The sequence below is a fragment of the Lissotriton helveticus genome, chromosome 12, assembly GCF_964261635.1.
Source record: "Lissotriton helveticus chromosome 12, aLisHel1.1, whole genome shotgun sequence".
Taxonomy (NCBI): Eukaryota; Metazoa; Chordata; class Amphibia; order Caudata; family Salamandridae; genus Lissotriton; species Lissotriton helveticus.
The window spans coordinates 99,148,052-99,176,035 of NC_136073.1; the positions used below are offsets into that span (position 1 = coordinate 99,148,052).

A 27,984-nucleotide genomic window follows, 5' to 3' on the forward strand; every position below is an offset into this window, starting at 1 on the left:
ATGCTGATATATTTCGGATGGACTTGGGTGGGCCTCCTGGCAGAAGATAATGACTACGGACAACATGGTGTGCAAATACTACACGAAGAACTCACCAGAGCTGGAGCCTGTGTGGCCTTCTCTGAGAACATCATCACCAGCAGAGCTTACAATAATGCCTATCATATCGTACAAACTATCAAACACTCAACAGCTATTGCCATAGTCTTCTTCTGCAATGATCCTGCTATGGCTGTTGTTCTTGATGAGATTGTCAGGCAGAATGTAACAGGTAAAATCTGGATCGCAAGTGAGTCGTGGTCAACATCACTTCTGATATCTACAGAAAAATACTCAGAAATCCTCAAGGGCACCATTGGGTTTGCAATTCATAGGAGAGAGATGCCAGGATTTAAAGAACACCTCAATGGTTTGAAACCATCCAGATCCCCAGATGATATCCTGCTTAGAGACTTTTGGGAAAAATCTTTTGAATGCAAGTGGCTGAATGGGGGGAGGCTTCAGGGTTCCTTGGAAAATGTAACTCAGCAATGTACAGGAGAAGAGAACCTGGATTCCCTTAAGACTGGTTATTATGATGCTAACAACCTGGGGGGAGCATACAGTACCTACAATGCTGTCTATGCCATTGCACTGGCTTTACAGGATTTAATGTCCTGCAGAATGGGACAGGGCCCCTTCCATCTGGGAAGATGTGCAAACATCATGGAATTTCAGCCATGGCAGGTAAGAATGTCTTACTGCTTTCACTTTAAAGGAATTTTAAGGGAATCTTTTATTGAAGAATGTTTTAAGCTGTACAGTGTAAAATAGGGTTACAAATGCTAGTGGTCAAGTGAGGACTAACAATCGAACATTAAGTACAGTTTTAATGAAGAGTGAAAGGGAAGTTGAATAGAGATGAGGAATGAAAAATAAAATACCTATGATAGATTCTAGATTGTTTTATTGTTTCAAATGATACAAATTGGCGCAATAGACGCAAGATTAAAACACAGAACAATATACAAAATACAAATAATTCAAACCTTATGAAAATAAAAAAATAAAAACATGAAAACATTAGGCATACATTTTTGAACTTGTGTGCAGGAATGGCCCATTTAGTTTTCATGCTCGGTTCTCCATCTTTTTTTATGGTAATGTGCAAGATGTATACAAAATTTGCCAAGCTGTGCTTTATCCATCGGAATGTTAGTACTTGGGGCTTGATTTATTTATTGTTAGAAAGGGTAGTCTGTTGCAATGACCACAGAGTACCCTCCCCACTGATATTGTGGTCCACCCATTACATTTTTATTGTGGCTGCTTCTTTTTTTTTTTTTTTTTTTTTGTTCAAAAACCTTTATTTGAGCAAGCATAGAAAAATACAAGAATGGGCCTACAACCTCACGGGCTGGCCGCTAATAATAAGGCACAAGGAATAAATCAGAAATGTACTCCCGTGGTCAGGCACAAATCAAGTACCCAGCATTACTCCCAACAGATCACAGAGCATATTGAATTTTGTTTTATACAAAAAGAAAAACAAACACTAAAAAGGCGAATGCACAGTAATCAAGGTCAGCCCAAAGAACGGAGGGGATGGTCAACAATCAGGAGAACATAACAAGAGCCCTGAGGCTCTAACGAGGTCGGGGGGGGGAGCAGCGGGGAGAATCGGAAATTCACAAAACAGTATGAAAAGGTTCCGGGAACGCTCGCCTAGGGAGATAGGACAACATCAGTAGTGCCTACAAGGGGAGGGGTACAGATATCCCCACGATATTCATTCCACTGGCCCCAAACCTTCGTCCACGCCCCGGGTCTGCCCCTGGCCACATATACAGTCTTCTCACGAAACATGGACCAATCCATGTTGTCCTCCCATTTCGAGACCTCAGGGGGCCTGGATGCGCCCCAGAGTTGCGCAATATCCCGTTTCGCAATCATGTAACCCAAGGTAGCCCATCTGGTCTGGGCTACAGAGTAGTCAGTGGGCTCCCACACATTCAACAGACACCGTCGTGGCTCCGGCCGCAGGGCAACACCAGTCACAGCAGTCATCACCTCAAGCACAGCGGTCCAGTAGGCCGCCACAACTGGGCACTCCCAAAGAATGTGTAAAAAAGTAGCACTCAACCCACAACCACGCTTACATAACCCATCCAGGGAAAAGCCCATTATCAGCAGACGCGGACCAGTGACATACACTCGATGAAGGATTTTAAGTTGAACCAAACGGAGACGGGCAGGAATGGCTACCTCCTTGGGAGAGGAGAGTGCCGATTGCCAATCCTCGTCGTCCAGTTCCAACCCATCGCCGACCCAAACCTCCCGAAGTCGGACCATTAAGTCCGCCCGATTATTGATCAGCTTCTTATAGATCAGGGAAATAGTGCTATCAGGCAGGTGCCCATCAAGGACACGATCTTCGAGGGGGGAAGACTCGGGCAGGGCCTCATCAGGAGTCAAGACTGAGGCGAGGGCGTGTCGGACCTGCAGATAACGAAAAAATTCCCTACCATTCAAACCGTATTCCGCCTGGAGGGCCTGGAACGACTTCACACTACCTTTCGAACAGACATCACCCACCTTACATATCCCAATCATATCCCAGCGGTCGAAGCCCTTAGTAGACCAGAGACACCCCAAACGTTCCGAGGCATAAAGCGGCGTCGCCAGTGTCATTCGATCCTCCCATCCCAAACTCACATTCGCAGCTCACCACACAGTTACGGCAATCCTGGACGGGCCCACGAGATGGCGCCCGGCAGATCGAGAATAAAGTGCTCTATTAAAGTCCCCACCCGGCAGCTGGAGTCTATCCATCTCGAATGCAGGATTTCGACCCGGTGAAAACATCACGTGATTAATAGCAGACAACTGGGAAGCCCAATAATATCGCTTGATATCGGGGAGCGCCATGCCCCCGTCGTACCAAGGGATGGTGAGTTTCGCGAGGGCAATACGTGGACGCCCGTCCCAAATCAATTGCCTTTGAAGACTCTCGATCTCTCGGAAATAGGTCCTGGGGATGTCGTCATAGGAATTCTGGAGCGCATAGAGGAACCGCGGCAAGGACATCATTTTAAACAAAGCCGCCCTGCCCAGAGGAGACAAAGGAAGTTTACGCCAACGGGCCACGTCCAGTCGCAATCTAAGCAACGGGGGGAGGAGATTACGCTCAAATCGGAGCGAGGGGTCCAGCGTAATGAAAATCCCTAAATATTTGAAGCCAGACTGGACCACCTGGATAGGAAGTCTGCTCGGCAATGGGGGTAAAACACCCGAAAGAACATACACGCAGGACTTGGCCCAGTTAATAACGAGGCCTGAGTTGGCACCAAATGAAGTGAGAACATCAAATAAAACAGTCAGAGATTTACGCGGTGAGGTGAGATATAAAAGAATGTCGTCCGCGTAAAGCGAGACGCGGTCCTCAAAGTCCGGTGACCAGCGAATCCCCTTGAGCGAAGGCTCCCACCGAAGCCATGCAGCTAATGGTTCCAAGGCGAGTGCAAAAAGCAACGGAGACAAGGGGCAGCCCTGACGGGTACCCCTGCCAAGGGTGAAAGGGGCCGAAACTCTACCATTTACAACTACTTGCGCCAGAGGTTCAGCATATAATAACTGGATCCAACCAATAAACTCAGGCCCGAAACCAAATTTCTCAAGAGCCGCCCAAAGATAAGGCCATTCCACAGTATCAAAAGCCATCGAGGCATCTAATGATGCCAAAATGGCCGGCTCCGTCAGAAGCCCCGCCCTCGCAATCACACCGTGGAGACGACGTAGGTTAAGAGCCGTGTTGCGATGCGGGATAAATCCGGATTGATCTGGATGGACCAAGCCACTAATGACCGTCAGGAGGCGGGACGCCAGGAGTTTCGCCAATACCTTGGGCTCAACATTCAGCAGGGATATGGGCCTATAGGATGAGCAAAGGTCCCGCGGTTTACCATCCTTGGGGATGACAACTATCGTGGCCAGTCGCTGATCATATGGGAGAATACGCCGTTCTCGGGACTCCAGAAACATGGCGCGAAGATACGGCGCCACTCTGTCGGGTCGCAACTTGTACAGTTCAATTGGCAACCCGTTCGGGCCCAATGCTTTGCCCGAACGGAGTGAACGGATGGCAGTAGCTATCTCATCGACAGTAAAGGGGGAATCCAACGCCACACGATCCAAAAGGAGACACTGGGCAGAGCTATATCACGCAATAGAAGGCGAGAGTCAGCCACATCCCTCACAGACACAGGGGTATATACCACACGGAAGTACTCAGCAAAACAGTCAACTATTCCAATCGGGTCCGTCACACTCTCACCACTCGAAGACTGAATCACGGGCACCACACGATTAGCTCTCTCCTTCTTATCCAGCCATGCCAGCAATTTACCCGCTTTGTCCCCCACATCATACAAACGACCCTGTTGTTCCCGAAACATCACTTTAGCAGCATCCGTGACCATAGATTTATAGGCAAATTGTTTCAGACCCAGGGCGTGGAGTTTCGCAGACGTGACACCCGAGTCCAAAGCATCCTCCAATGCAGAAATCTCCCCCTCAAGATCCACCACCTCCCTATTCCTCGCCCTCTTAGCTTCAACAATAAGGGAGAGGGCCTGCCCACGAATCACCGTCTTAAAGGCCTCCCACAGGGACACCGCTGAGGAAACCGACCCCTCGTTATCCAGAAAATATGCGTCCAAGGACTGAAGCAAAAGGCTGCGGGTCTCGGGGGAGGTAAGGTACCACGGATTGATGGGAGCCACCCGGCCCGCTGCCTCCACTCCAACCTCAAAACGGAGCCAGAGCGGAGAGTGGTCAGAAATACCCCTGGGTAGGTGTACAATCTCACGCACCGCTGGCGACTGAGCTGCAGGCATCAGGAAATAATCCAGTCTAGACAGACTCCCATGGGCCCCAGAGTGGAAGGTGTATTGAAGCTGAGTAGGATGCAAAAGCCTCCAGCAATCCACCAAGCCAAAGGTATCCAAAAACCCTCCCAACCACTGTTGGGCCGCAGGAGTATCCCTAGGGGGGTGGCGATCGTGGAGACCGGAGAACACCAAATTAAAATCACCAGCCAGAAAGAGAGTACTATCAGGGAGGTCCAACAACACACGGCCCAAGTCGGAAAAGGTAGAAGTCTGCAAGCCGGGGGGCACGTAAACAGTAAAGAGGGAGAGGGCACGACCCTCATAGCGACCCACAAGGACAGCATATCGCCCCCGATCATCCTGAATCACATCATCAATAGCTAGGGGGAGGGAAGCCCGAACAAGGATACCCACATGTGCTACGAGGCGATAGCCCCACCTATTCATCGCATGACAAACATTGCCTACCAAATGAGTCTCCTGCAGAAAAACAATATCAGGAGATAAACGTCGTATACATTTCAACACCACACTCCGTTTGATACAATCCCCCAGACCGTTAACGTTCCATGAAACAAATCTCAACCCGCTACCCCCCATCCCACCCAGCAAAGCCAATACCCCCCACCAATGAGCATGACACAAGAAACATCTTCAAATACAGGATAAAGTCGCCTTGAAAACAGAACACACAAACAACGAACTTCCCAACCGCCCACCCCCCAAATAACAAGAAAACACCCCCCACCCTGCACCCCTGCAAAAAGCTAAAAAGCCACCCCAACCTGCAGTGTGCCTGTCGCCCAAGAACCCCTATTCTACACAAAGACCCAGGAGGAGGAAAGGCTCCGTCCCACCCGCCACCCCGATCAAGACCAGTAACGAGAAAAAAGAACATACATCAAATCACATAAGCAGTAGAGGAACGTAGGCCTACACTCCTGGAAAGAGTTATTCAAAACAAGGCACCAGGCAAAGACGAAATGTTCAGCTCTCTACACCACCTTCAGCACCGCCCGGGTGGGCTTCGGACTCAGTCTCAGGAGGTCGGCCAGGCAAGGAGTCCAGCCAGTCATTCACAGCTTCCGGCCGATCAAAGAAGAAAGTTAGGTCATTATACTCAACCCGCAGCCTGATCGGAAAAAGCATAGCGTAGCGCATCCCCAGGTCCCTAAGACGCTTCTTGGCACCACAAAATCCCATCCGCTGCTTCTGGACCTGTTGGGAAAAGTCCGGATAAAAGTTCACCGTGGCATTCTCAAAGGCCACCGGGCCCTTCACCCGTGATGCCTGCAGGATAGCGTCCCGATCCCTATAGTGGAAAAGTTTTGCAACAATAGGTCTCGGCGGGGCACCTGGCTTACCCTGGCCCCCCGGAACACGATGTGCACGCTCCACTGTGAAAAATTTACTAAGGCCAGATGGAGAAAGGTGGTTTTGGATCAGGTCTTCAACCAGGAGATCAACCGAGTGGGGTTCTGGATTCTCCGGAACACCAACCACGCGAACATTACAGCGACGTGCCCTGTTCTCAAAATCTTCCAAGCGCCGGGTCATGAAATCGTTCACCCTACGGAGATTGCCAATCTCCGTCTGTATCTCAGAGACGTCCGACGTGAGGCTGGATGATTTGATGTCCAATGACTTCACCTTTTCGTTCGTTTTTGAAAGATCGGCTCGAATTAAGTTCACATCGATGGCCACGGTGTCAATTTTGTGGGCCAAGGTTTCATATTGTTGGCCTATCGACTCCCTCATGCCAGAAATGGCGCCCATGTTGTCCTGCAAGGAAGGCTCCGTCGACGCATCCACGACGTGGTCAGACGCACTGGGACCGGGCAGGGCAGCAATCTCACGCACCGCTGGCGACTGAGCTGCAGGCATCAGGAAATAATCCAGTCTAGACAGACTCCCATGGGCCCCAGAGTGGAAGGTGTATTGAAGCTGAGTAGGATGCAAAAGCCTCCAGCAATCCACCAAGCCAAAGGTATCCAAAAACCCTCCCAACCACTGTTGGGCCGCAGGAGTATCCCTAGGGGGGTGGCGATCGTGGAGACCGGAGAACACCAAATTAAAATCACCAGCCAGAAAGAGAGTACTATCAGGGAGGTCCAACAACACACGGCCCAAGTCGGAAAAGGTAGAAGTCTGCAAGCCGGGGGGCACGTAAACAGTAAAGAGGGAGAGGGCACGACCCTCATAGCGACCCACAAGGACAGCATATCGCCCCCGATCATCCTGAATCACATCATCAATAGCTAGGGGGAGGGAAGCCCGAACAAGGATACCCACATGTGCTACGAGGCGATAGCCCCACCTATTCATCGCATGACAAACATTGCCTACCAAATGAGTCTCCTGCAGAAAAACAATATCAGGAGATAAACGTCGTATACATTTCAACACCACACTCCGTTTGATACGATCCCCCAGACCGTTAACGTTCCATGAAACAAATCTCAACCCGCTACCCCCCATCCCACCCAGCAAAGCCAATACCCCCCACCAATGAGCATGACACAAGAAACATCTTCAAATACAGGATAAAGTCGCCTTGAAAACAGAACACACAAACAACGAACTTCCCAACCGCCCACCCCCCAAATAACAAGAAAACACCCCCCACCCTGCACCCCTGCAAAAAGCTAAAAAGCCACCCCAACCTGCAGTGTGCCTGTCGCCCAAGAACCCCTATTCTACACAAAGACCCAGGAGGAGGAAAGGCTCCGTCCCACCCGCCACCCCGATCAAGACCAGTAACGAGAAAAAAGAACATACATCAAATCACATAAGCAGTAGAGGAACGTAGGCCTACACTCCTGGAAAGAGTTATTCAAAACAAGGCACCAGGCAAAGACGAAATGTTCAGCTCTCTACACCACCTTCAGCACCGCCCGGGTGGGCTTCGGACTCAGTCTCAGGAGGTCGGCCAGGCAAGGAGTCCAGCCAGTCATTCACAGCTTCCGGCCGATCAAAGAAGAAAGTTAGGTCATTATACTCAACCCGCAGCCTGATCGGAAAAAGCATAGCGTAGCGCATCCCCAGGTCCCTAAGACGCTTCTTGGCACCACAAAATCCCATCCGCTGCTTCTGGACCTGTTGGGAAAAGTCCGGATAAAAGTTCACCGTGGCATTCTCAAAGGCCACCGGGCCCTTCACCCGTGATGCCTGCAGGATAGCGTCCCGATCCCTATAGTGGAAAAGTTTTGCAACAATAGGTCTCGGCGGGGCACCTGGCTTACCCTGGCCCCCCGGAACACGATGTGCACGCTCCACTGTGAAAAATTTACTAAGGCCAGATGGAGAAAGGTGGTTTTGGATCAGGTCTTCAACCAGGAGATCAACCGAGTGGGGTTCTGGATTCTCCGGAACACCAACCACGCGAACATTACAGCGACGTGCCCTGTTCTCAAAATCTTCCAAGCGCCGGGTCATGAAATCGTTCACCCTACGGAGATTGCCAATCTCCGTCTGTATCTCAGAGACGTCCGACGTGAGGCTGGATGATTTGATGTCCAATGACTTCACCTTTTCGTTCGTTTTTGAAAGATCGGCTCGAATTAAGTTCACATCGATGGCCACGGTGTCAATTTTGTGGGCCAAGGTTTCATATTGTTGGCCTATCGACTCCCTCATGCCAGAAATGGCGCCCATGTTGTCCTGCAAGGAAGGCTCCGTCGACGCATCCACGACGTGGTCAGACGCACTGGGACCGGGCAGGGCAGCCCGGGGGACCCCTTTGAGTGGGTATAACGGTCCATGACGTTAGATTGGACTGGACCCCCGCGCAGAGGTGTCTTCGTCTTCCGCGTCTCCCAGTCCCCTCTGCCCGCCATTTTGGAGATGCGTCACAAGAAGATTCACCAGGGTCAACGGACCGGGCACCAGAAAGGGAGGCCTCGGGACCAAAGGACCGCAACAGGGGTACCACTAGGATAGGGACAGCCAAATAGGAAAACAGGCCAGCCAAAGGCCCGACAGCCGACTCGTGCCCTGGACCCAGCTCTGGCCCGACCCTCTCGCCGAAGTCCCAGTCAGAGGCAGAATTGAAACCGAAACTTAAGAAGGGGACCCACAAGTCCAATCCCCCTGCCGTTGTTGTTCAACTCCAAGACGGCCACTGAACCTCACCCAGTCCCGGGCGCACCTCAAGGGCGGAGCCCAAAAGTTCGAATCACCGTAACTCAGGCACCCGGTGTCAAAATAAATTTCTGAAAGGTCCAGGTAGATCAGCCCAACGTCCTCTATACAAATCCTTGTGAAAAATCAGGATTCATGCAGGATATTATGCCGGGAGCGGCGGGGGTCCGGGGAGCGCTGTGCTCACGCGGCCATCTTGGATGCCCGCCAAGCTCCTCCTCGTGGCTGCTTCTTAAGTGTGCCACAGTGGAGACTACTCCATGGCAACATTTCTCCAACCTCTTTGGGGAGTTAGGGCCAACGATTAAATGACCACATGTTTGTCCACCCAATTGAGATGGGCTGAGATGGAGTCTTTCTTTACTGTTTGTTACCGTCAGGTAGAATTTGGCAGTAAGGAGCAATAAAATCATTTTAGTGCTCCCCTCTGCCATGAGAGAAGACTCTCTTGGCAAAGGGATTGTTATATTTTGTTCTTTTAAAAAAAGAAATCCTGTTTCGGGATTTCCTTTCTTCAAAAGAAAATGAAATACTCTGTGCTACAGGGATGCTTTCTGCTGATTCACCCCTGTAGTAGAGAGTAAAATGCATTGAAACCTGCCTGGTGGTCATTTATAAATCCGGAGGGCGGTCCTTCCACCAGAGCAATGGAGTAATTTACTCAGTTGCCCTAGTGGACCCACGGGCCATCCTCCAGGATTTAAATCGGCCCTATAGACAGCAGGGCCACGTTTTTTAGCAAGTTGAAATTCCCTGCTTTAGAAACATTGGCTTCAGTAAATACCTGAGTGTGGTTAATTATGCTATAATTGCAGAATCTACAACTCTAGAGATCAAGCTGATTTGCCTAGATCTGTTCTCATTGATTGTCAAAACTATTAAACATGCACAAAGTATTAGAATTTGACAGGTTGAAGAACCGGCTTTTCTTAGAACCCAGCGGCGTCAGGGACACGCCCGAAGTCTTCGAGTTCCCCTGTCCTGGCAAACAGAGACACGGAATACTTCTAGGTGGCGTCAGAGATCAAATTTATTAGCTGCAGCTAGTAACACTAAACCAAGCAATACAACACGGTGTACAACTCAGGAAACTGCTCAATTTTTGTAGAGCAAGACATCACCTTATATTCACAATTTCAGTTCATTACAAATGCACACCCACTGCGGCAAATTCTGACGAATCAAGTACATTTTACACACATTATTACATTCGAAGAAGCTCACTTAAGATTGTACCAACCCACAAGTTAATTATTAGGACTGTCCCAAATTCGATTACCAAAAGCCGGACAAACCGATAATTGAAAGCACTACCCATGTAATGAAAAGACATAAGAAAAGGAGCATTTCAGATGTTGAGTAGGATAAGATATGTGCAAGAAACTAAAAGTTAACGATATCCTGAACAGTGATTGGAAAACCAAGACAACGATCAGCTAGAGAAATTGGCTTCGAGAAAGGGTCAGTTTCAGGTGACGGGGTCAGCATCTTGCAGTTCACTCGCAAGTCGAAAAGGCCATGTTAATATGTACATGAACAACGAAGCCCATGCAACTTTGTTCGTTCGTTTACTTCCACGGCCTACGTGAGAGCAACACAAAATGGCGTCTTGAACAACGCAAACAAAATGGAGTCCGGTCCCGAAAACCACGGAACCTCAAGGTTCTGCTCTTAGATAGGGCTGCATCTTTGTCATGTCGTAGGAGCTGGCGATTAGGTGTATCCCAAAACATCTCCAAGTCTGCTTTTTGAGATTTGGCCAGCACCTGTTTTTAAGAGTTGTTTTAATGGCCTGGGGTGTAGCAGACATTGTAGTTACTGTCTCCAGGTTAACCATTAGGTTATATTAACCCTGGGCGTAGTGGGGCGTAGTGGGGCTCCGCGGAGCTACGCGGAGAGGGCGAGAAGCTACGCCCACTCCCGCACTCCGCGTAGCCCCACTACGCACCTCCCTCCCGCTCTCCCCTACATACTTTATTTAAGCATTTATACGGATTAAAACAAGTTAAAAGCACTTACCTTGTCCGGGGCTCGTCCGCGTCTTCATCTTTGAATAGCGTCCTTTGCCTGGATACCAATGCGCATGCGCGGGCGGCCGCGCATGCGCATTTCTCCCGAGAAATGCGCATGCGCGTCCGCCCGCGCATGCGCATTGGTATCCAGGCAAAGGACGCTATTCAAAGATGAAGACCCGGACGAGCCCCGGACAAGGTAAGTGCTTTTAACTTGTTTTTATCCGTGCAAATGTTTAAATAAAGTATCTAGTGGAGGGCGGGAGGGAGGCGGGTGGCGGCCGACTCGGCTACGCTCACGGAGTGGGCGTAGTGTTGCCGGCTACGCTGTCTACGCAAAATGCGTAGAAGGCAACACTACGCCTACTCCGTGGGCGTAGCCGATTCGGACGCCCACCCTTAGGTTATATCTGAGTTTCTTACTTGTGATTCACATGGGTTGTTTGGGACCCTAAAAATCTCATATAGGGTTTTCTTTAAGGTTCTTGAGTTGACGGTGGCAAAAGAGTGGTAGTATTTGATGAATGGTGCCCTGCATTCCAGATCTTCTCTGGTCAGTCTAAACTCAAGATGTAACAGTGATTGCCATGTGTAGTTTGATACATTAAAATTCGCCTGAGTAGACTTGATGTCCACAACAATTGTTTAGTAACATGTGACAATGTCGCAAAGGGACTCAATGAGGATATTTGATTCAAACTGTAAATTAATTACAATACAGAGATTCAATAATGGTAAACAGTACCAGGAACATGATTGAATGCAAATATATTGGCAGTGAAGATGTAGAAATTAGACGTCACAAATCATAATACAACATCAACCATGCTTTAAAGTTGTGCACTAAGCTCGTGAAGTAATATTAAAATGGCACAAGTAAAGCAAGTGAAGGACATAAAGAAAGCAACAGCGTTTTAGACGAGAATTGCAAACTAAGTTATGCATGAGTTAATACATTGATGGAAAAATGTATAAAATGATGTCATAATTCAAAGTCTAAATTTCTCTTGTGCAAGTCCGCGGCATTTCGACCTGAATGACTGGAGGTCATCATCAGGACATAGACAGCACAACAGCACAACATGGGGTAATGGATGCCTAACGGGTGAAAATGAAAAATGATATAAAAACTGAAGTACCAAGTGAAGCAGGTACAAAGAGTAGTTCAGGGACTAATGAAAAGGTTTCTGGAATGTTTCGTAGGTACCTGTAAGAGAGAAGAAGAAAAAAAGAAGGAGCCAATAACGTCAATTAAGGAGGCCCTTATCAGTTAAACTAGAAGGTGGTTGTTAACACATTAGAAATAATTGTCGCTAGCTTTGCTCGTATGACTCCTATTATTGTTTCAGCTGAAGGGCAATGCAAATGGGTGTTATATTTACAGTGTGCAAGTATCGATTTTCTTGTAAGATGCTATGGTGGAATATTAAAGTTACACAAAAAGATGATGGACAGAATGCTGAACATTGTCAAACACTCACCCCCAGTCACAGACTAGGTTAAATTCATATTTTTTGTTGGTCAGCAAGCCACCATACTAGCCCATTTTGGACCAAGGCATATGCACATCAGTTTTGACCCTGCTCCCCATTGGCACAGTCCAGCACGAACTGGCAGGTCAGGTCCTCCCTGGACCATAAAAGCCAGCATCCTGGGAACAGTTTTGGTGTATCACCCCGCGTCAAGCAGGCTAGCTTGAATCCAGTGGCCTAAAGAGCACGGGAACCACATCTGCGCATACCCTTCTAACTTAAGGAGACTATAGCAACACAAAAAGATGACGGACAGAATGCTGAACATTGTCAAACATTCACCCCTAGGCACAGATCTGGGGTCACCATGCCACCCCAGTTTGGACCTAGCCATACACAAATCAGTCTTGACCCAGCTCCCCATGGGGACCGTCCAGCCTAAACTACCAGGTCAGGTCCTCCCTTCACCAGAACACAAGCTTCCTGGGACTGGTTTCATGATATTATCCCTCATCAGCCATGCTGGCCTGAATCGAGTGGCATAGTGATCCAGCGTGATCAAATCATCAGCATACCGAAGTATGGGAAGTCTGTTTTGGTCCACACCTTCAATTGTGGATGAGAAGTCTATTAAGCAGGTGAAAAGGGGAGGACTAAAGGCCTGAGAGGTGCAGTGGACCAACTAAGATAATGCTATTGTGTTATCTATTGTTGAAGATGTTTACCTAAATCCAGTTCGATAGTAAGGCACTACGTTTTCTTCTATGGCCCATGCCTCAAGTTTGTACAATAGGACTTTGGCATAGGCTTTGGCCTCTACGCTTGACAAAGCAATTAGTTCAGTTGATCAGTGACAGGGCCTTTTGGTGAATGAGATGTGATATGGACCCTCTCCAGGAGGGCGGATTTAAGCCATTTGAAAACATGGATGGTAGAGTGAACTAAGAAGGAAGGATGTTGGCCTAAAATTCTTTGTTCACGTAAATATGGAGTATGGTGTGCCATTAGGTCCTGGTGCCCCATTCTCTCTAATGGCTTTTTTTAATATTACTGGAGGATGTATAACTCAGCATGGTCTCACTTTGGTTAAGTCAGTTATTTTGCAGGTTATTCAGGTTCTCACACACACACTTGATCCATTCAGAACCCCCACAGAAGAGCTGCTTGACCCATAGGAAGTGTTGTCAAAAGTGCTTGTGAGAATACTGTGATCTGTTTTGGGTGTCTTATTCTTGTATCTTCTCCTTTTTGTTCATTATATGAGCCCGCAACATGGGTAATCCTTTTTTCCATGCACACTCTTTTCTTCCGTATGCAGGCTTCATTATCTTCTTTATTGATGTACTGACAAAATTGTTTCTGGTTGTGCAGCCTTAACAGGATGGGTACATGTAGCCATTCAGTTTCTAGACATTTAGCATTGTTTGTCCATAGTACGATGCAGATTCCTTAAAGCATATGCTCTTTATTGCTGCACCACTTAGTGTCTAGTTTTGTTAGATTCTCTGAAGGCTTATCTCAGCCCCCGGGTGCTTTTCCGTATGTCAGATGTGTACCATGGATTTTTGGCAAAGCCCAGGTGTGCTTTATTTTGTGGAGTGGTTTTCAGTCTGTCTTTTAGAGTTTGGTAGATGGATTCTGTGGTTTTGTTAAAGGCAGACAATGGAGTAGACCCTGCAGCAGAGTTGGTCTGACTTTTGGGCCAGCAGATGCATGATTTCCGGCTAAACTAATCTTTTTCCATTTGAGCCTTCTTATTAATTCAAAGTTCTCTTCACCTTGCCTAAAGCCCACCGCTTTCGTCTGTTTGGCTACCTGGGCAGATAGCTGAAGGCACATTCTCTGTGGAAGGTGGTCCTTTTCCTGTTAATTCTTCATTTCTGTGTATGTGTTGTGTATTGTTCTAAGCAGAAAGGTATTGTACAGGGTCGAGCTACCCCTGAATGTGATTGAGAATGTAGTGGGCCTACAAGGCAGTGTAGTGAGTGCAGGGGGGTAGGTTGACAGAAAATAGGAGGTCAGTCATCATTCCCCCAGGATTGGCCTTTAGGATTGTTTGCGGGTCAATGGATTACTGATCTCCAAGATTTGTCAGATTGAAGTCTCCAGTTAAAATAACTTTAAAAGTTGAGTTTTTTCAATTGAGTTAATCCAGGGTGTCACAATAATCATCTAGTCTTGTTTTGCTGTCATTGTTCAGTAGAATACATCTTAGTCTACCACGGATATAACACCTGCTAATTGTTATGGCTTTTAGAGCTGGGCTATTGATGTCAACTGGTATGCTACTGGCTAAGTATGAATTCGGAGAAGGCAGACAACAGTCTACAATATTAATATGATCTATGGTTTATGAGGCTTAGCCCTCCCCTCTAAGTGTGTAATTGTAGAAGACTGTGTTGCCATTGTTTCTCCATGTTTGAACCCAGTAGCTGCTTCGAACGTTCTGCTCCAGTGCTGAACGTTCGAAAAACGGGTGGGGCCACGTCGGACGTGCGCAGCACTACCGAGGTAGTGCTCGCAACGGCCGTTGGCCGACGGCAGCAGCCAACGGGTTAACACCTTAATTGCTGCCGTCGGCCAACGGTCGTCACGGGCACTACCTCCCCAGTGCTGCGTGCAACCGCTGGACGTCCAGTTCAGCACTGGATAATGGACAGCGCAGCACTGGGAGGTTTATTTACGAAGCTCCTAAGGTGTTAAAGAAGTGCCCAAGAATATGTCTCACATGTGTCCTGCAGCATTGCCATCTCCAGTCTAGGGGCCAGATGTACAACCTGCAAAATAGTGCCTCGCAAATTGTGAGTAATTTGTGAATCGCAATTTGCAATGCGCTATTTTGCATGTACACAGTGTGTTTGACACTGTTTACGATTCCCAATAGGGTCCCAAATTGCGAGGCGCATGACTATTAATGAGCCTCTCGCAATTTGCGAACCCATTGAGAATGGCTGGCCCTCCCAGGGATGGTGGCCTGCTGCGCTCAGCAAACCATCATGTCTGGGACTACTTTTTTAATAAAGCAGTTTTTATTTTTAATGCATTTAAAAAAGAAAAATGAAAACTTTCAGTTTCATTTTTCAAGGACAGGCAGTGGTCTCTGGGACCACTGTCTGCTCTTAAAAAATATTTGCCAACATACTAACAAGTACACCATGTTGACTCGCTATTAGGAAGGGACGCCAGAAGTGGCTGTTCTGGTATCTAAAAATATTTTTAATTGTGGATTTTAAATTGGGTGCTACCCCTTGTTGACCATCCAACCCCGGATGACTGGTAATTGCGATCTGTCTGAGAACCCATATGGTCCTGAATGTTGACTTTATCGATCATTTGCAACAGTTTGCATTTTGTCATGATTCTGCATATTTGTTCGAGATTTATGATCTCTTTGTGCGTCTAGTCATCTACTGATTCGGGTTGTTTCAGGTGTCTGGTCCATGGATGTTTGAGTGTTATCAGGGACCATTTGCTACTTAGAATTTAGGTTATTTATTGGTCGTAAGCCTGTGATTCTGCTGCTAATGATAGATTCAGTTGTATGTTCTGCCTTTTTTGTGGATTGCGAAATATTGGAAAGTTTTTCAATCGAACAAGGGCGTTTTATTTTACCATATCAGCTGAACTTTGTATAAGCAATTTGCCTAACATTTTTAATGGTTTTATTTAATTTTTCGTAATTCTTTTTCTTTTTTCATTTGAAATACTTTGAAAGCTTTATTGTTGTCTGTGCATAGCTACATTAGACAGTTGATATCCAGTTGGGCCCCACGCATCAAGTATCTTGATCCCAAAAATCAAACGTGTGCACTTTCTTGGCCTCCAAGTTATTGGTGACTGAAGTGGATTTCTTGTTTCCTGTATTTTCATTGTCAATAGGTGACTCAGCAATTATGCTTAGACTAACTTTGTACTAGTTAGTACATTCAACAATTTCCACAAGGAGTACTTAGAGCTCTATGAGTGTGCACACTTTATCAGCAATAGGGGTGCAAGCACAATTCTTACTGTCACTGGTTTGATTGAAATATATTTTTTTAATTCAAGGCTGGTAATTTTGGAGTCAATATTAGATATGGAATTTGCAAGTAATTGCATTAGGTCGATTTATAGTTTGAGTTTGTGCGATTATCACGTGCTCATTTGTTGCAGCCATCATTAATTGATATCAGAATGATGTTATATGAACTAATTGAACTCATGTTTGAGGCTTGGACTTGAAACCTTTTTTCCAGAGGATGAGCCAGCAATCAACTATATCATCACATCTAACATCTTGGCATGTGTATCTTTCAGCAAGAAACCTATGCGGTCTCCTGACTGAGAGACATTTATTGCCTGTGTGGTTAGTGCTTTGCCATTTGCAAGGTCACCATCATACTCCTCTGTGTTATGTGCAAAATGTACTTTCAACACCCTTTCTGTGAATCAACCATATTGAGCCAGTTGCAAACGCACAATGTGGTAGGTGTAGGAGGTGAGTAAAGTGGGGTGGTAGGATACATTTTTGAGGAGAGCTCTATTAGATCTGGTTCACCCCTCTTTGTGTTGCCGTTCTTCCTTCCCATGTGGTCTGAGAGTTGGTCATCCTGTAATATGTTGGGTACACTAAGTGTTACTAAGGAATTTTAAAACTTGTGAGGAGTGTCAGCCAATTCATTCTACAACTGGTTGCCTGCATCTAACTTACTGTGTTCCAAAGAATATTGCCCAATTGGAATATCATGGACTTTGGTTTTGTTACTCTCTCAGGTGGTTTGGGCTTCCATTTACATATGTAGCATCTGCTGGACCGAATAGGCCATTAGGTTCAGGGGGCACCTTGGTGCTAGATTGGTTTTTAGTTACTTGCCTCTTTTAGTAAATCCCATATGTTTGTGCTGCATTATTGAAATATTGTGCACAAGCTTCCAACTTTGAGGTAGAACATTAGGAAACAGGGGGTATCTTATGTCACAACAACTACTCTGCATACATTTTGGTTTTGTTGTGGTGGACACTGGCACCATGCGGTGATGTGGGGAACAATCTATTTTAAAGCTCCTAATGAGTACTTTGTGTGATGTTACAGCCTTCTCCGCTACTTGTCTGATTGGAACCAACTATGTTAAATTATATACAGTTCTGAATAGCAGATGGTAAATGGCACAATCACAACCCCTTACAGGGTGAGACTGACCTCCTCACTCTTTGTTTTTGCAGGGATATGACAGGGTGCTTTTCTTTAGCTGCTTTTTGAGAGGCCTTAGCAGGCCACTGTCACAGGCAGTCATGATAGCTGGTTGGAGGATGAAGTCAGTGAGTGTAAAAGATGTATGTGGGTGCAAGCGTCCTTGAGTGACATATATTGGGGAAGCTGGCTGCTTCCACTTGCCAGTTGCCCTAGGCTGTTGTGTCTATTTCACAGACAGTTGGACCGCTTAGGGCTACTAGATAGTTAGCATAGCCACCAGTCTCTTCCCCCCCTGCAAGTAGAAACTCACACCCCTACATTCCAGTCACTTCTTTGGGATGCGGGCTCCTTTGCTCCTGTGACAATGGCCTTTTCTCTGGGCCTGAGATGGTCAGTGGCATAGTATTTTGGGCCTATGATCCATGGTCAGTTCATAGAGTTCATGCAGCAAACAGGTCTCAGTGGGGGCAGCAATGGCTGCAGCAGAAGGAGGCCCTACGGGACAAGGCAAGGCAAACAGGAGTGGAGTCAAGACTTTCCATGTGCAGCCGCTGTGTCTGCTCTGTGTATGCTCACACACTTAATTTATACCCTGCCACCACACTACTCCCAGGCCTCCAAGCCCCCTCAGGCCACAGCCTTACCTCAAACAATCTTAGTCCTTCCTCCTCCTTCGTCATCTCCTCCATCAGTGCATCTTCTCATCAGTTCCTCCACGATAAAGCAAGACATATATCCATAAAGTTCATGGTATCTACCTCATAATTGCATAACGATCTCATTTGTTTCTCAATGCTTGTAAGTCATGAAGAGGCTTGAGAAGTCATATAGAGCTATCAATAAAACTTTAGGTTTTTGTTGTTTATTCACTTTTTCTAAATTAGTCTTTCAAATCCACATGCAAGTGCATTGATCTCTCAGCATTGGATGCATTAAATGACTCAGAATCAAACACTTTGCATCAAAGAAATATCTATTTCCACTGAACATGCTAAAGCAAACATTAGTGTCAATTTTACAGGATCTCTTTCTTGAAGACTTTTTTATATTTAGCTTGAATAACTTTGTCAGAGGACAGTAAATGGTAATTATAATCACCAGTAGGTAGTTATAGTTAGGAACTAGTTCCCACAAGAAAAGCATTTTTATTTTGTGTTGCTAATAACTTTGGTGCCGTTTGATGAATCTTCGCTTAATTTTCAAAACTAGTATGCACCTTAGTTCGGCTGCTGTGTGAAACTTTTTGGAGGGATTCCTTAAGTGGAGGCCGAGATAAAGGGGGTCTCTAAAACATGTTTTCTGCATGCAATTTCCCATAGGGATTTTAGACACGACTACAGCCCGAACCGCTGAATGGAATTATGCAAAATTTGGCAGAAATCTAGATCTTGGTACAGAAAGAGTGCTTTTTGTGATTTGGTGTAAATCTGCTCAGTAATTTTTGAGATATTTAAAGAAAAACAAAGTTGTATATCTAGGGATATGGATTCTCTGGGATTCCAAACAATATCATGCAGACTTCTGATTGGTTGTCACCACTTCAACCGGGACGTGTTGGCAGCCATTTTAGGACTCGGATTTAACCGAGGCCCAAACAGAAAGGTAAAAAAGAGAAGGGGGAAGGATAGCAATACCCTGACCCCCTAGGCCTGGTGCTGTGGTTCCCCAGGGACCCCACCTGGGCCAAAACGCATTTATTTAAACATTTCAACGGATTCGCACATTTGCATGAACATTTTTAAAAAAACATGCACAGTCTCCTGCAATGTATAATGTTGGCCCCTGGGTGAGTCCTGTGGGAGGGGCAAATTCTGGAACTTGCTGCACTAATGACCCCGTTCACTTTTCCAGAGAGCCACGATCACAACCTGTGATGAGGTGGGGGTTCTCTGGAAGTAAGTATAGTTTCCCCCTATTTCCAGAACCATCCAGGGTCAGCACTGAGCAGTGTGATATTATGCCAAGGAATGCGACCAAGCGTCTTCCATTCTTTCGGACTCAAATTCACAGATTTGAGCTAGGGTGAGGGGGGTATCGATTTGAACACTCTCAGATGACTTGATAACTGTGAAAGACTGAACATGCCCAGCCTGGTCAGGCAGAGGGTGCTCCCACTGAGAGGCCCTGCCTTCTGCCAATTGGGCAGTTCCGTCTTTGGGTTGGTACCAGCTGTATCTGAACCCACTCCTGTGAGGAGGCTTTTCCTTAAGATACAGGCAGTCTGGTCCATAGCGTTCTAACACGTAGATACCGTAACACCAAATCTACCTCAATCATAACACACAATGTTGTCTGTCCCTTTACTGTTTTAAGAGTTTGTGTCCTGCTTCTTTTTTCGAATGTGCAGAGACTGTACTTTCCTTTACTTTAAAACTGAGTCCCTGTGATTGTTCTAGAAACAGACTCTTACTTCCTCTAACACTGAGACCGTATACCTACTGTTCTAGCAGTACAGCCACTCTAAGATGGTTCTAAGTATGAGGCAGATTGCTTTAACATATAGAATGTCATAATTGTGTTAATCAGGTCGCACATCGAATGTTTCATCAACTAGTCTGTATCTTATTTATTTTGACAAGGAACTTAGATCTTGAGTGTTGTAAAAATGTTCTGTATTCTTAGTGTACTGATACCTTACTCTGTTATAAAACTAGGCAGCCATAATTGTTACACTAAGTCTTTATGCTAATTACTGTAACAATGACATTGTGGTTGTGCTCCAACACTGAGATTGTACCTTAATTGCTTTTACAATGAGGGTCTATCATAATTATTTCACAAATGTTACTGAACTTTGGTTACTCTTAAAATGAGTCTTAATTCTTGTTGTTGTAAAATTGCTGCGTCCTAATTGCGGTTGCATGTCAATTCTTTTAATAACAAGTCTGTAATTCAGTTGTTCCACCAATGTTGCTGCACTATGATTGTTCGAACAATGGCAGCTTGTTGCAATAATGAGGCAGTTTCTTTACTGTTGCATGTCACAGTAATTCTGGTTGTCTAAAAGGAGACGGTGTGTTATAACGGCATGATATGCCTCATTTGGAGCTAGGGGAACCAGGTTAGAGTCTCACCCTCAGCTCATCACCCTGTGATTCTCAGGAAACCACTTAGGGCCATATGTAGGTAAATGGCATTTACCGAATCGTAAATACCGAATTTTACTGATTCGGTATTTACAATTCGGTAAATGCCATTTAGGTAATTATTCTGTAACAATTACCGAATTGGTAAGAATCGGTAATTACCGATTCGGTAATTACAGAATCGGTATTTGCCATTGATTCCTATGGGCCTTGAAGCCCATAGGATTCAATAGCAAATACCGAATCGGTAATTACCGATTCGGTAAAATTACCGATTTTACAAGGGGGACAGGGTGTCACTTTGACACCCTGTTGCACCCCTGTTTCTGGCTTGTATGCCATGTGACACACATACATGCCCTTAGGTGTACATGCACAGATGTGCATGTACACAGGAATTCGTTATTTACCATGCCATAATATTTCATGGTAAATAACGAATTCCTAAGGGCCTGTGGCACTGTTTCCAGTGCCACCTACATCCCATATTACCGATTCTGTACATTTACCTAATCGGTAATTTACAGATTCGGTAAATTTACCGATTCGGTAAATATACAGAATCGGTAATATTTTGGCCACCTACATCTGAAAATCACAATACCGGTCGGTAACGGCCAAAATCGGCCGTTTTCGACCGGTATTTGGCCACCTACATATGGCCCATAGTCTCCCCGTACCTACAATTCAGTGCCTTGAGACCGTCACAGGTTATTTGCTGTGCTTTACAAAATCCTTGATTAATAACTGAGAAAATGCAAACCACTGTTGTTTGCATTTTCTCAGTTATAAATCCAGGAGTTTGTAAAATGCAGTATGTCACCCATGAAGGTCTTAGGCATATGACCAGGATTTTGAACAGTGTGGCAGCATGGGGCACATGATGACCAGGATTTTCCAAAGCCCATCAAATCACCTGTGAGGGTCTTAGGCATACAAGCAGTTGTGCATTTAGATGTGAAGGTGTGCAGATGCAGATGTATTGTCTCCCATTCAGACAGCTCTGTTTCGTTTCTCTGAAAGGGCAATCATTAATACATTATCAGAAGGAATGCTCACGGGCAACATTTTAGAATTAGTGGCATTTTTCTTGCTCTTTATAGAGCACGTATACATTATACTAAGTGCTTCATTTCAGAAGTGCATTAGCTAATCAAACCTGAGTGTGATTATCCTGCACATAATCTTTCTGCATGGCTTAATAATATCTTAATCCGAGCACTTTGTGGGACTGGGTTGTTGTGTCTTTCTCATATGGCAATTACAGTGGATTGCACTTAAAGGACTTGAGGCTTGGATAATTATTTTTATTCAAAGTTCTAATATTACCACCCAATTTGATGCCATCTTTTTCCACATTATTTCTATTCTTGATTTTAAAATAATAATATTAAAAAAGTTTTGGTATACATATTCAACTAGTTATAAAGTGCTCTACATGTCAGGAGTTGCAAGGGTCTCAATGAAAAACTGGCCTACATATCCCATTGTGGGTGAGAAAAGGGAGCCGTAAATGGGGTTCAGTGCACCCTGCTGTCTTTGTGTGCAACTGCAACGGCTGCACTAAAACAGGTACACCCCTACTGCAAGCACAGAGGAGGAGTCTCAATACTTTATATTTAAAAGAAAACTACAAATTCGCTGAAAACAATAAAGGTTACAGGGACGTTATAGTTAGGATCTGGATTTACATGCACAAAACCATAAAAGTTCAGCTGTAAAGTTAGTTATTTCAAGTAATTCTAACTTGTGCTCTAAGGTAACTATAACTTATGCCCTTGCTATGCGATACTACTTCACCATATAATACATTAGTAATGACATTTTCTATGACATCCTTCAGAATATAATTACAACAGAAAAAAGTGTTGATGAAAAAACTGTGCATGGTGACAGTGCTAAGCCAAGGAACCTACAAGTTTTGAAATATGCTAGAGGAAAGTTTCCTGGAATTAGTTACCAAACATCAACAGGAAGTACTGAAAAAGTAGGCTGGTTTGGGCTGGGAATTTTCCTAGGATTAGATTTGAAGCTGTCAACAATGTGTACCCGTTAAAAAAGGCTTAGTAGCAACAACATTCAGAACATAACTGAAAATGGGGAAGAGTAAAAACGGAAGGGTCTGCTGTCTGTTTATGCCTATGTGAAAGATGGAGACTTGGCTTGGTACCCACTTTTTCCCCAAGGACAGAATGTGAGTGTCAAGGGTCAGACCAGCTGGCCTTTCGTAACTTCATGGAAAAAAGGCAAAGAAGAGCAAACTGAAAAAGAACCAGCTGATTAGTTGGTAGTTGGATACTAATTTGGGTGATTGCTGTTCATGGCCTCATACTGCAGATATTCAGCAACCTTAGATGTTTCAAGCATTTGAGAGTTCCATCTCCCAAGGTAGCACACCTGGATGCCTCAGTCCCAACCTGTGTTATGCAGAACACTTGGCCTGTAACTGCCTTTACTTTTATTTTCAACTAGCAGCCCGTCCCGACGTTGTCCGGGGATGAAATCGAATGTCTGCAATGCTTTAAATTTGCAAGGCAAATTATTTTTCAAACTTACTCTGAATCGCCCCATCACCGGGCTCAGGCCCCGCGTTTTAAAAAAAAACTTACTCTGAATCGCCCCATCACCGGGCTCAGGCCCCGCGTTGTTTTTAAAACTTACTCAGAATCGCTCCATCACCCGGCTCAGGCCCTGTGTTTTTTTTTTAAACTTACTCTGAATCGCCCCATCACCCGGCTCAGGCCCCGCGACTCAGAATCGCCTCATCACCCGGCTCAGCCCCCGCCGAAGAATGCATCCACTGTGAAGTCGTGTCCTCAATGCAATATGGGAACGTTTGTGTCCGCTGCAGACGCAAACGTGTTTGTGCACTCCACCTGACGCTCCGCTCCAGCTGAAGGCAATTAGACGCCCCACATCGCGTCAACATGCAACGCCCACAACAATGGTAAATGCAACGCCCACTTGTATTGGGACGACGCCCACTTGTATTGGGATGGATCGGCTCCATCCGACGGATGGTAAATACAATGCCCCCTCGTAGCGCCCATCGCTCTATGCACATGCCCATGCACACGCCCAAATGGTAAATGCAACTCCCCCTCGTTTTGGGACAGCAGTCCCAGCATGCCGCGCCCATGCACGCGCCCATGGCTTTCCAGCAGAATGCCCACGCCCACAACGGACTAGTTTTCCTCTAACGTTCTTTCTTTGGCCCACTGTTGCGGTAAATGCCATCCCCCTCTCACTTAGCGCGGGGACACGCCGAGATGGCTTAACCAAGCGCTTTATAAAAAAGAAAATAAAATGTATATGGTGGCCAGCTGTATAGCCTATGTCCATCTGCTGCAACTGTCCTTTCCAATGCTGTATTGGGTGTTGTGATTGGTGCTGTGGTTCCTGAGATTACCCTCCTCAAATGTTTGGACTCTCTCTTTATTATATTAGTATAGATAGTAGCATCTAGTGGCTGTTTTTTATAATGCACATTTATGTATATAGGCAATTTACAGATTATTTTTGCTTTTTGATTTACTAATTATAAACATTAAATCTCCAATTTCCTTAATCTGGTTGTGTTTGTTTTGTTATAGTGAAACATCATTAGAGAGCAATGAGTTTCTTCTCAGGCCACAAAAGTATGTGTTCTGCCCACAGGTATAGTTGCATGGTGATGATTCTACCTTTGCAGTGAATAATTGAATGTGTATATGACTACATCATATTAGCTCCAACAAACTTGATGCATACAAACTCACAACTTGCATTCAAAGACAATACAGCACCATATATCTCCAGTAGCGTTATAAAATCTTGCCTTATCTTCAAAATACAATCTATACAGAAAATAACTCTCAAACTATTTCGAGCATTCATACTTCTGTCTTCTTATTTACACCCTCTAGCTTCTCCTTTATGTCAAGAAGGTTAATTTTCAGAACAATGTTGGAGAAAATATATTTTTTGACAAAAGTGGCAGCATCCCTGCGCAGTATGATATTGTTAATTGGCAGTGTTGCTTGATGGGCAGACTGAAGTACGTAAAGGTGGGTGGGTATGACTTTAGTTCCCCCCACGAAAAACACCTCTTCATCAACAGTAGTGCCATCCAGTGGACTACAGGGGAGCCAAAGGTAAGATACGGATTTTTGAAAGAGAAATGTAGGTTAGTCATATAAATGTAGAGGCATAGTTGGGTGCTACAGACAGAACGTAATTAACTGTCTCTCAGGATTAATACAGTTAATGGAAAATCCCAAGTAGTCTTGGGTGCATGCATTATTCTGCGGAAGCTACTTCTTTATGTGTAGAACATGATTTCAATTTTAGGTGATGTGTCTGATTTTGTAGTTAATCGATGTTGCCTGATTCTGGGGCCTATTTCAAAGCATTTTGGAATGCATAAAACATATTGTTACAGGTCTCCTCGGTAAACTTTTGCATTTGTTTTTGAATTAGCCTCAAAACATCTAAAATGGGAATAACATGGAAATATTGATATACAAGTAGTAATAATGGTAAGGACTGTGGCATCTCTGCACTGTTACTAATAGGAATTTGAGTATTTCGAGGCTAATTCACAAACACATACAAGAGTGCATAAAAGAGTACTACAGGGGTACATTTTTATGTCCTTAAAAATATTTTTGCGAAAAGGGCCGCTATTGAATGCATCTCTCCATATCATGGATTATGATTTGAAGATCCTGAGGATGAAATTGAACCTCACCTTTAAAAAATTATTGCAAATTCATGGATGCACCCTTTTAGCTTCAGCTGGTCACTGATACCTATACTAATGTGGGTTGCATCAGTAACTGAAAACGTCAGATTCACCCATCACCTCAAGGCACAGTTTTAGTAAAGATAGGACAACAGTATTGTTACACATCTCAAAAGGTGTTAGTGAAAAAAATTTCAGAAATCTAAATAGCTATTTATCTCCTAGCACATAAAACAACACATTGTTTTGCCCAAAATAATTAATTATTTTTAAACATATGTTAACAATCCGATGTCATTAATAATATATTATTTTTATGAAAGGTCCCAGCATCTGCGTGCAGTCCCAGCTGCCCCACTGGCTACAGGAAAGTGCCTAGAGAAGGAGAGCCTGTCTGCTGCTTCCAGTGTGCCCCATGTCCTCAAGGAGAGATTTCCACTCTTACTGGTAATTGTCATTGTTGTATTTCCAAATATCTCATATAAAAATATTGTTTGACATGCATAGTGTGTCGTATGTATCATAAAACATTTTACATCACTGCCCCATTTAGTTTAAATTAACTTTTAATACCTCCAATGGACAATATTTTTGCAAATAAATTTAAGAGATAATATTTGTGTAAGACGATATTATGACTGCAATATTTTAGTACTATTCTACGTCTGATTGGGGACCTCAGAACATTCTGGTAAAAGAAGTTTGAGGCAAACACATCATCGTTCTTTAGCTCAATTTGCCACCTCCGTTCAGACCCAGCTATACCCAGCTATATTCAAATCAATCTTGAGCCTGTGCCTCATGTCCACCCCGAACTGCCAAGGCAGGTCTTCCCTGAACCGGAAACAAGCATCCTGAGACCGTTGTTGGGGTAACACCCTAATCAGGCAGGCTAGCTTGAATCCAGTGACAAAGTTAGCAAGGGACCCATGTCTAGGCCTACCCTGCCAGGTTAGGGTGAACAAAGCAAACACAAGATGATGGACGGAGCGCTGAAACACTTCAGACATTCACCCCGCGTCACATATCGGGGTTGAGTCCATCATCGTTCTTTAGCTCACTTTGCCACCTCAGTTCAGCCCCAGCTATATGCAAATCAGCCTTGACTTGTGGTTCATGGGATCAGTCCATCCGAACTGTCAAGCCAGGTCTTTCCTGAACCAGAAACAAGCATCCTGGGACCGGTTTCAGAGTAACACCCCTCATCAGCCAGGGTTGGTCAAGACTGATGTGCATATAGCTGGTTCTAAGCTGAGGTGGTGAAGGGAGCTAAAAAACAATCACAGATACATTGAGGGCAGAATATCAAGGGAGAAAGTAATGAAAGATACCTGCATATAAGAAAGTATATATTTACTACTCCTAACTCTCCACATCTACGTGCCTTGAAGATTTTTTGTACCACATACAAACAGAGTTACGTACATGTTGCTATTTCGTCCATGCAATTGTATCCCATTGATCTTCTGGGATCAATAGTCAGGGTTCACAGATTTTGATACCATATCAATTGTCTTAGTATAGCAGAAATACTGGGTTATAATGTTATTCTAAGACATAGAGTAATTTGTGATAACTATACTAAATATTATATCTTTCTTTCAGACTCTGTTGACTGTTTCAAGTGTCCATGGGATTCTTGGCCGAATGTAGGACAGAATCATTGTGCCCGGAAGAAGGTTGAATTTCTTTCATATGAAGAGCCTTTAGGAGCAAGCTTAACAATACTTTGCATTTTCTTCTCATGTTTATCTGCTACCCTTCTAGGGCTCTTTTTACAATCCAGAAATACCCCTATAGTCAAAGCAAACAATCGCTCACTCAGCTACCTTCTACTTGTCTCCCTAACCCTGTGCTTTCTAAGCTCACTGGCTTTCATCGGCTATCCCACACAAGAGAAATGCCTCCTCCGTCAAGTTGCCTTTGGCATAACATTTGCTCTTTGTGTTTCTTGCATCTTAGCCAAAACCATCATGGTGGTTATTGCCTTCAGGGCAACCAAACCTAACAGTAACTTTAGGAAATGGATGGGACCCCAACTTTCCTATATACTGATCAGTGCCTGCACATTTGTTCAGGCTCTTATGTGCATCTTTTGGCTAATTTTTAATCCTCCTTTCTCGGACTACAATCTCTTGACTGAACCTGGCAAAATAATAGTTGAATGCAACGAGGGATCTCCCATTGCTTTCTGGTGCATCCTTGGATATCTTGGACTCCTAGCAACAATTTGTTTTCTAGTGGCTTTCTTGGCAAGAAAACTGCCCAACTGCTTCAATGAGGCACAATTTATCACTTTCAGCATGCTTGCCTTCCTCAGTGTTTGGCTTTCTTTTATTCCAGCCTACCTCAGTACTCATGGAAAGTACATGGTGGCCATGGAAGTTTTTGCCATTATGTCTTCGACTTTTGCATTGATGTCTTGCATATTTTTCCCAAAGTGTTACATCATCTTGCTGAAACCAGAAAATAATTCAAAAACACTATTAATTGGAAGAAAAAGACCATAG

General features: G+C 45.0%; 1 protein-coding gene across 1 annotated transcript; it reads left to right on the forward strand.

The window, feature by feature from the left end:
* Positions 1-27,984, forward strand: LOC144797942 (extracellular calcium-sensing receptor-like). Its single transcript, XM_078668746.1, has 4 exons — positions 1-726; positions 24,657-24,884; positions 25,798-25,921; positions 27,080-27,984. The coding sequence occupies exons 1-4, from the start codon at positions 1-3 to the stop codon at positions 27,982-27,984; spliced, it is 1,983 nt and encodes a 660-aa protein (XP_078524872.1).

Bases quoted from the DNA above. Each gene is read 5' to 3' on its own strand.
- LOC144797942 (XM_078668746.1), top strand. From the start codon at position 1: ATGCTGATATATTTCGGATGGACTTGGGTGGGCCTCCTGGCAGAAGAT. The intron at 24,885-25,797 runs GTAAGATACGGA...TTTTTATGAAAG, and splicing joins GGACTACAGGGGAGCCAAAG to GTCCCAGCATCTGCGTGCAG. The intron at 25,922-27,079 runs GTAATTGTCATT...TCTTTCTTTCAG, and splicing joins AGAGATTTCCACTCTTACTG to ACTCTGTTGACTGTTTCAAG.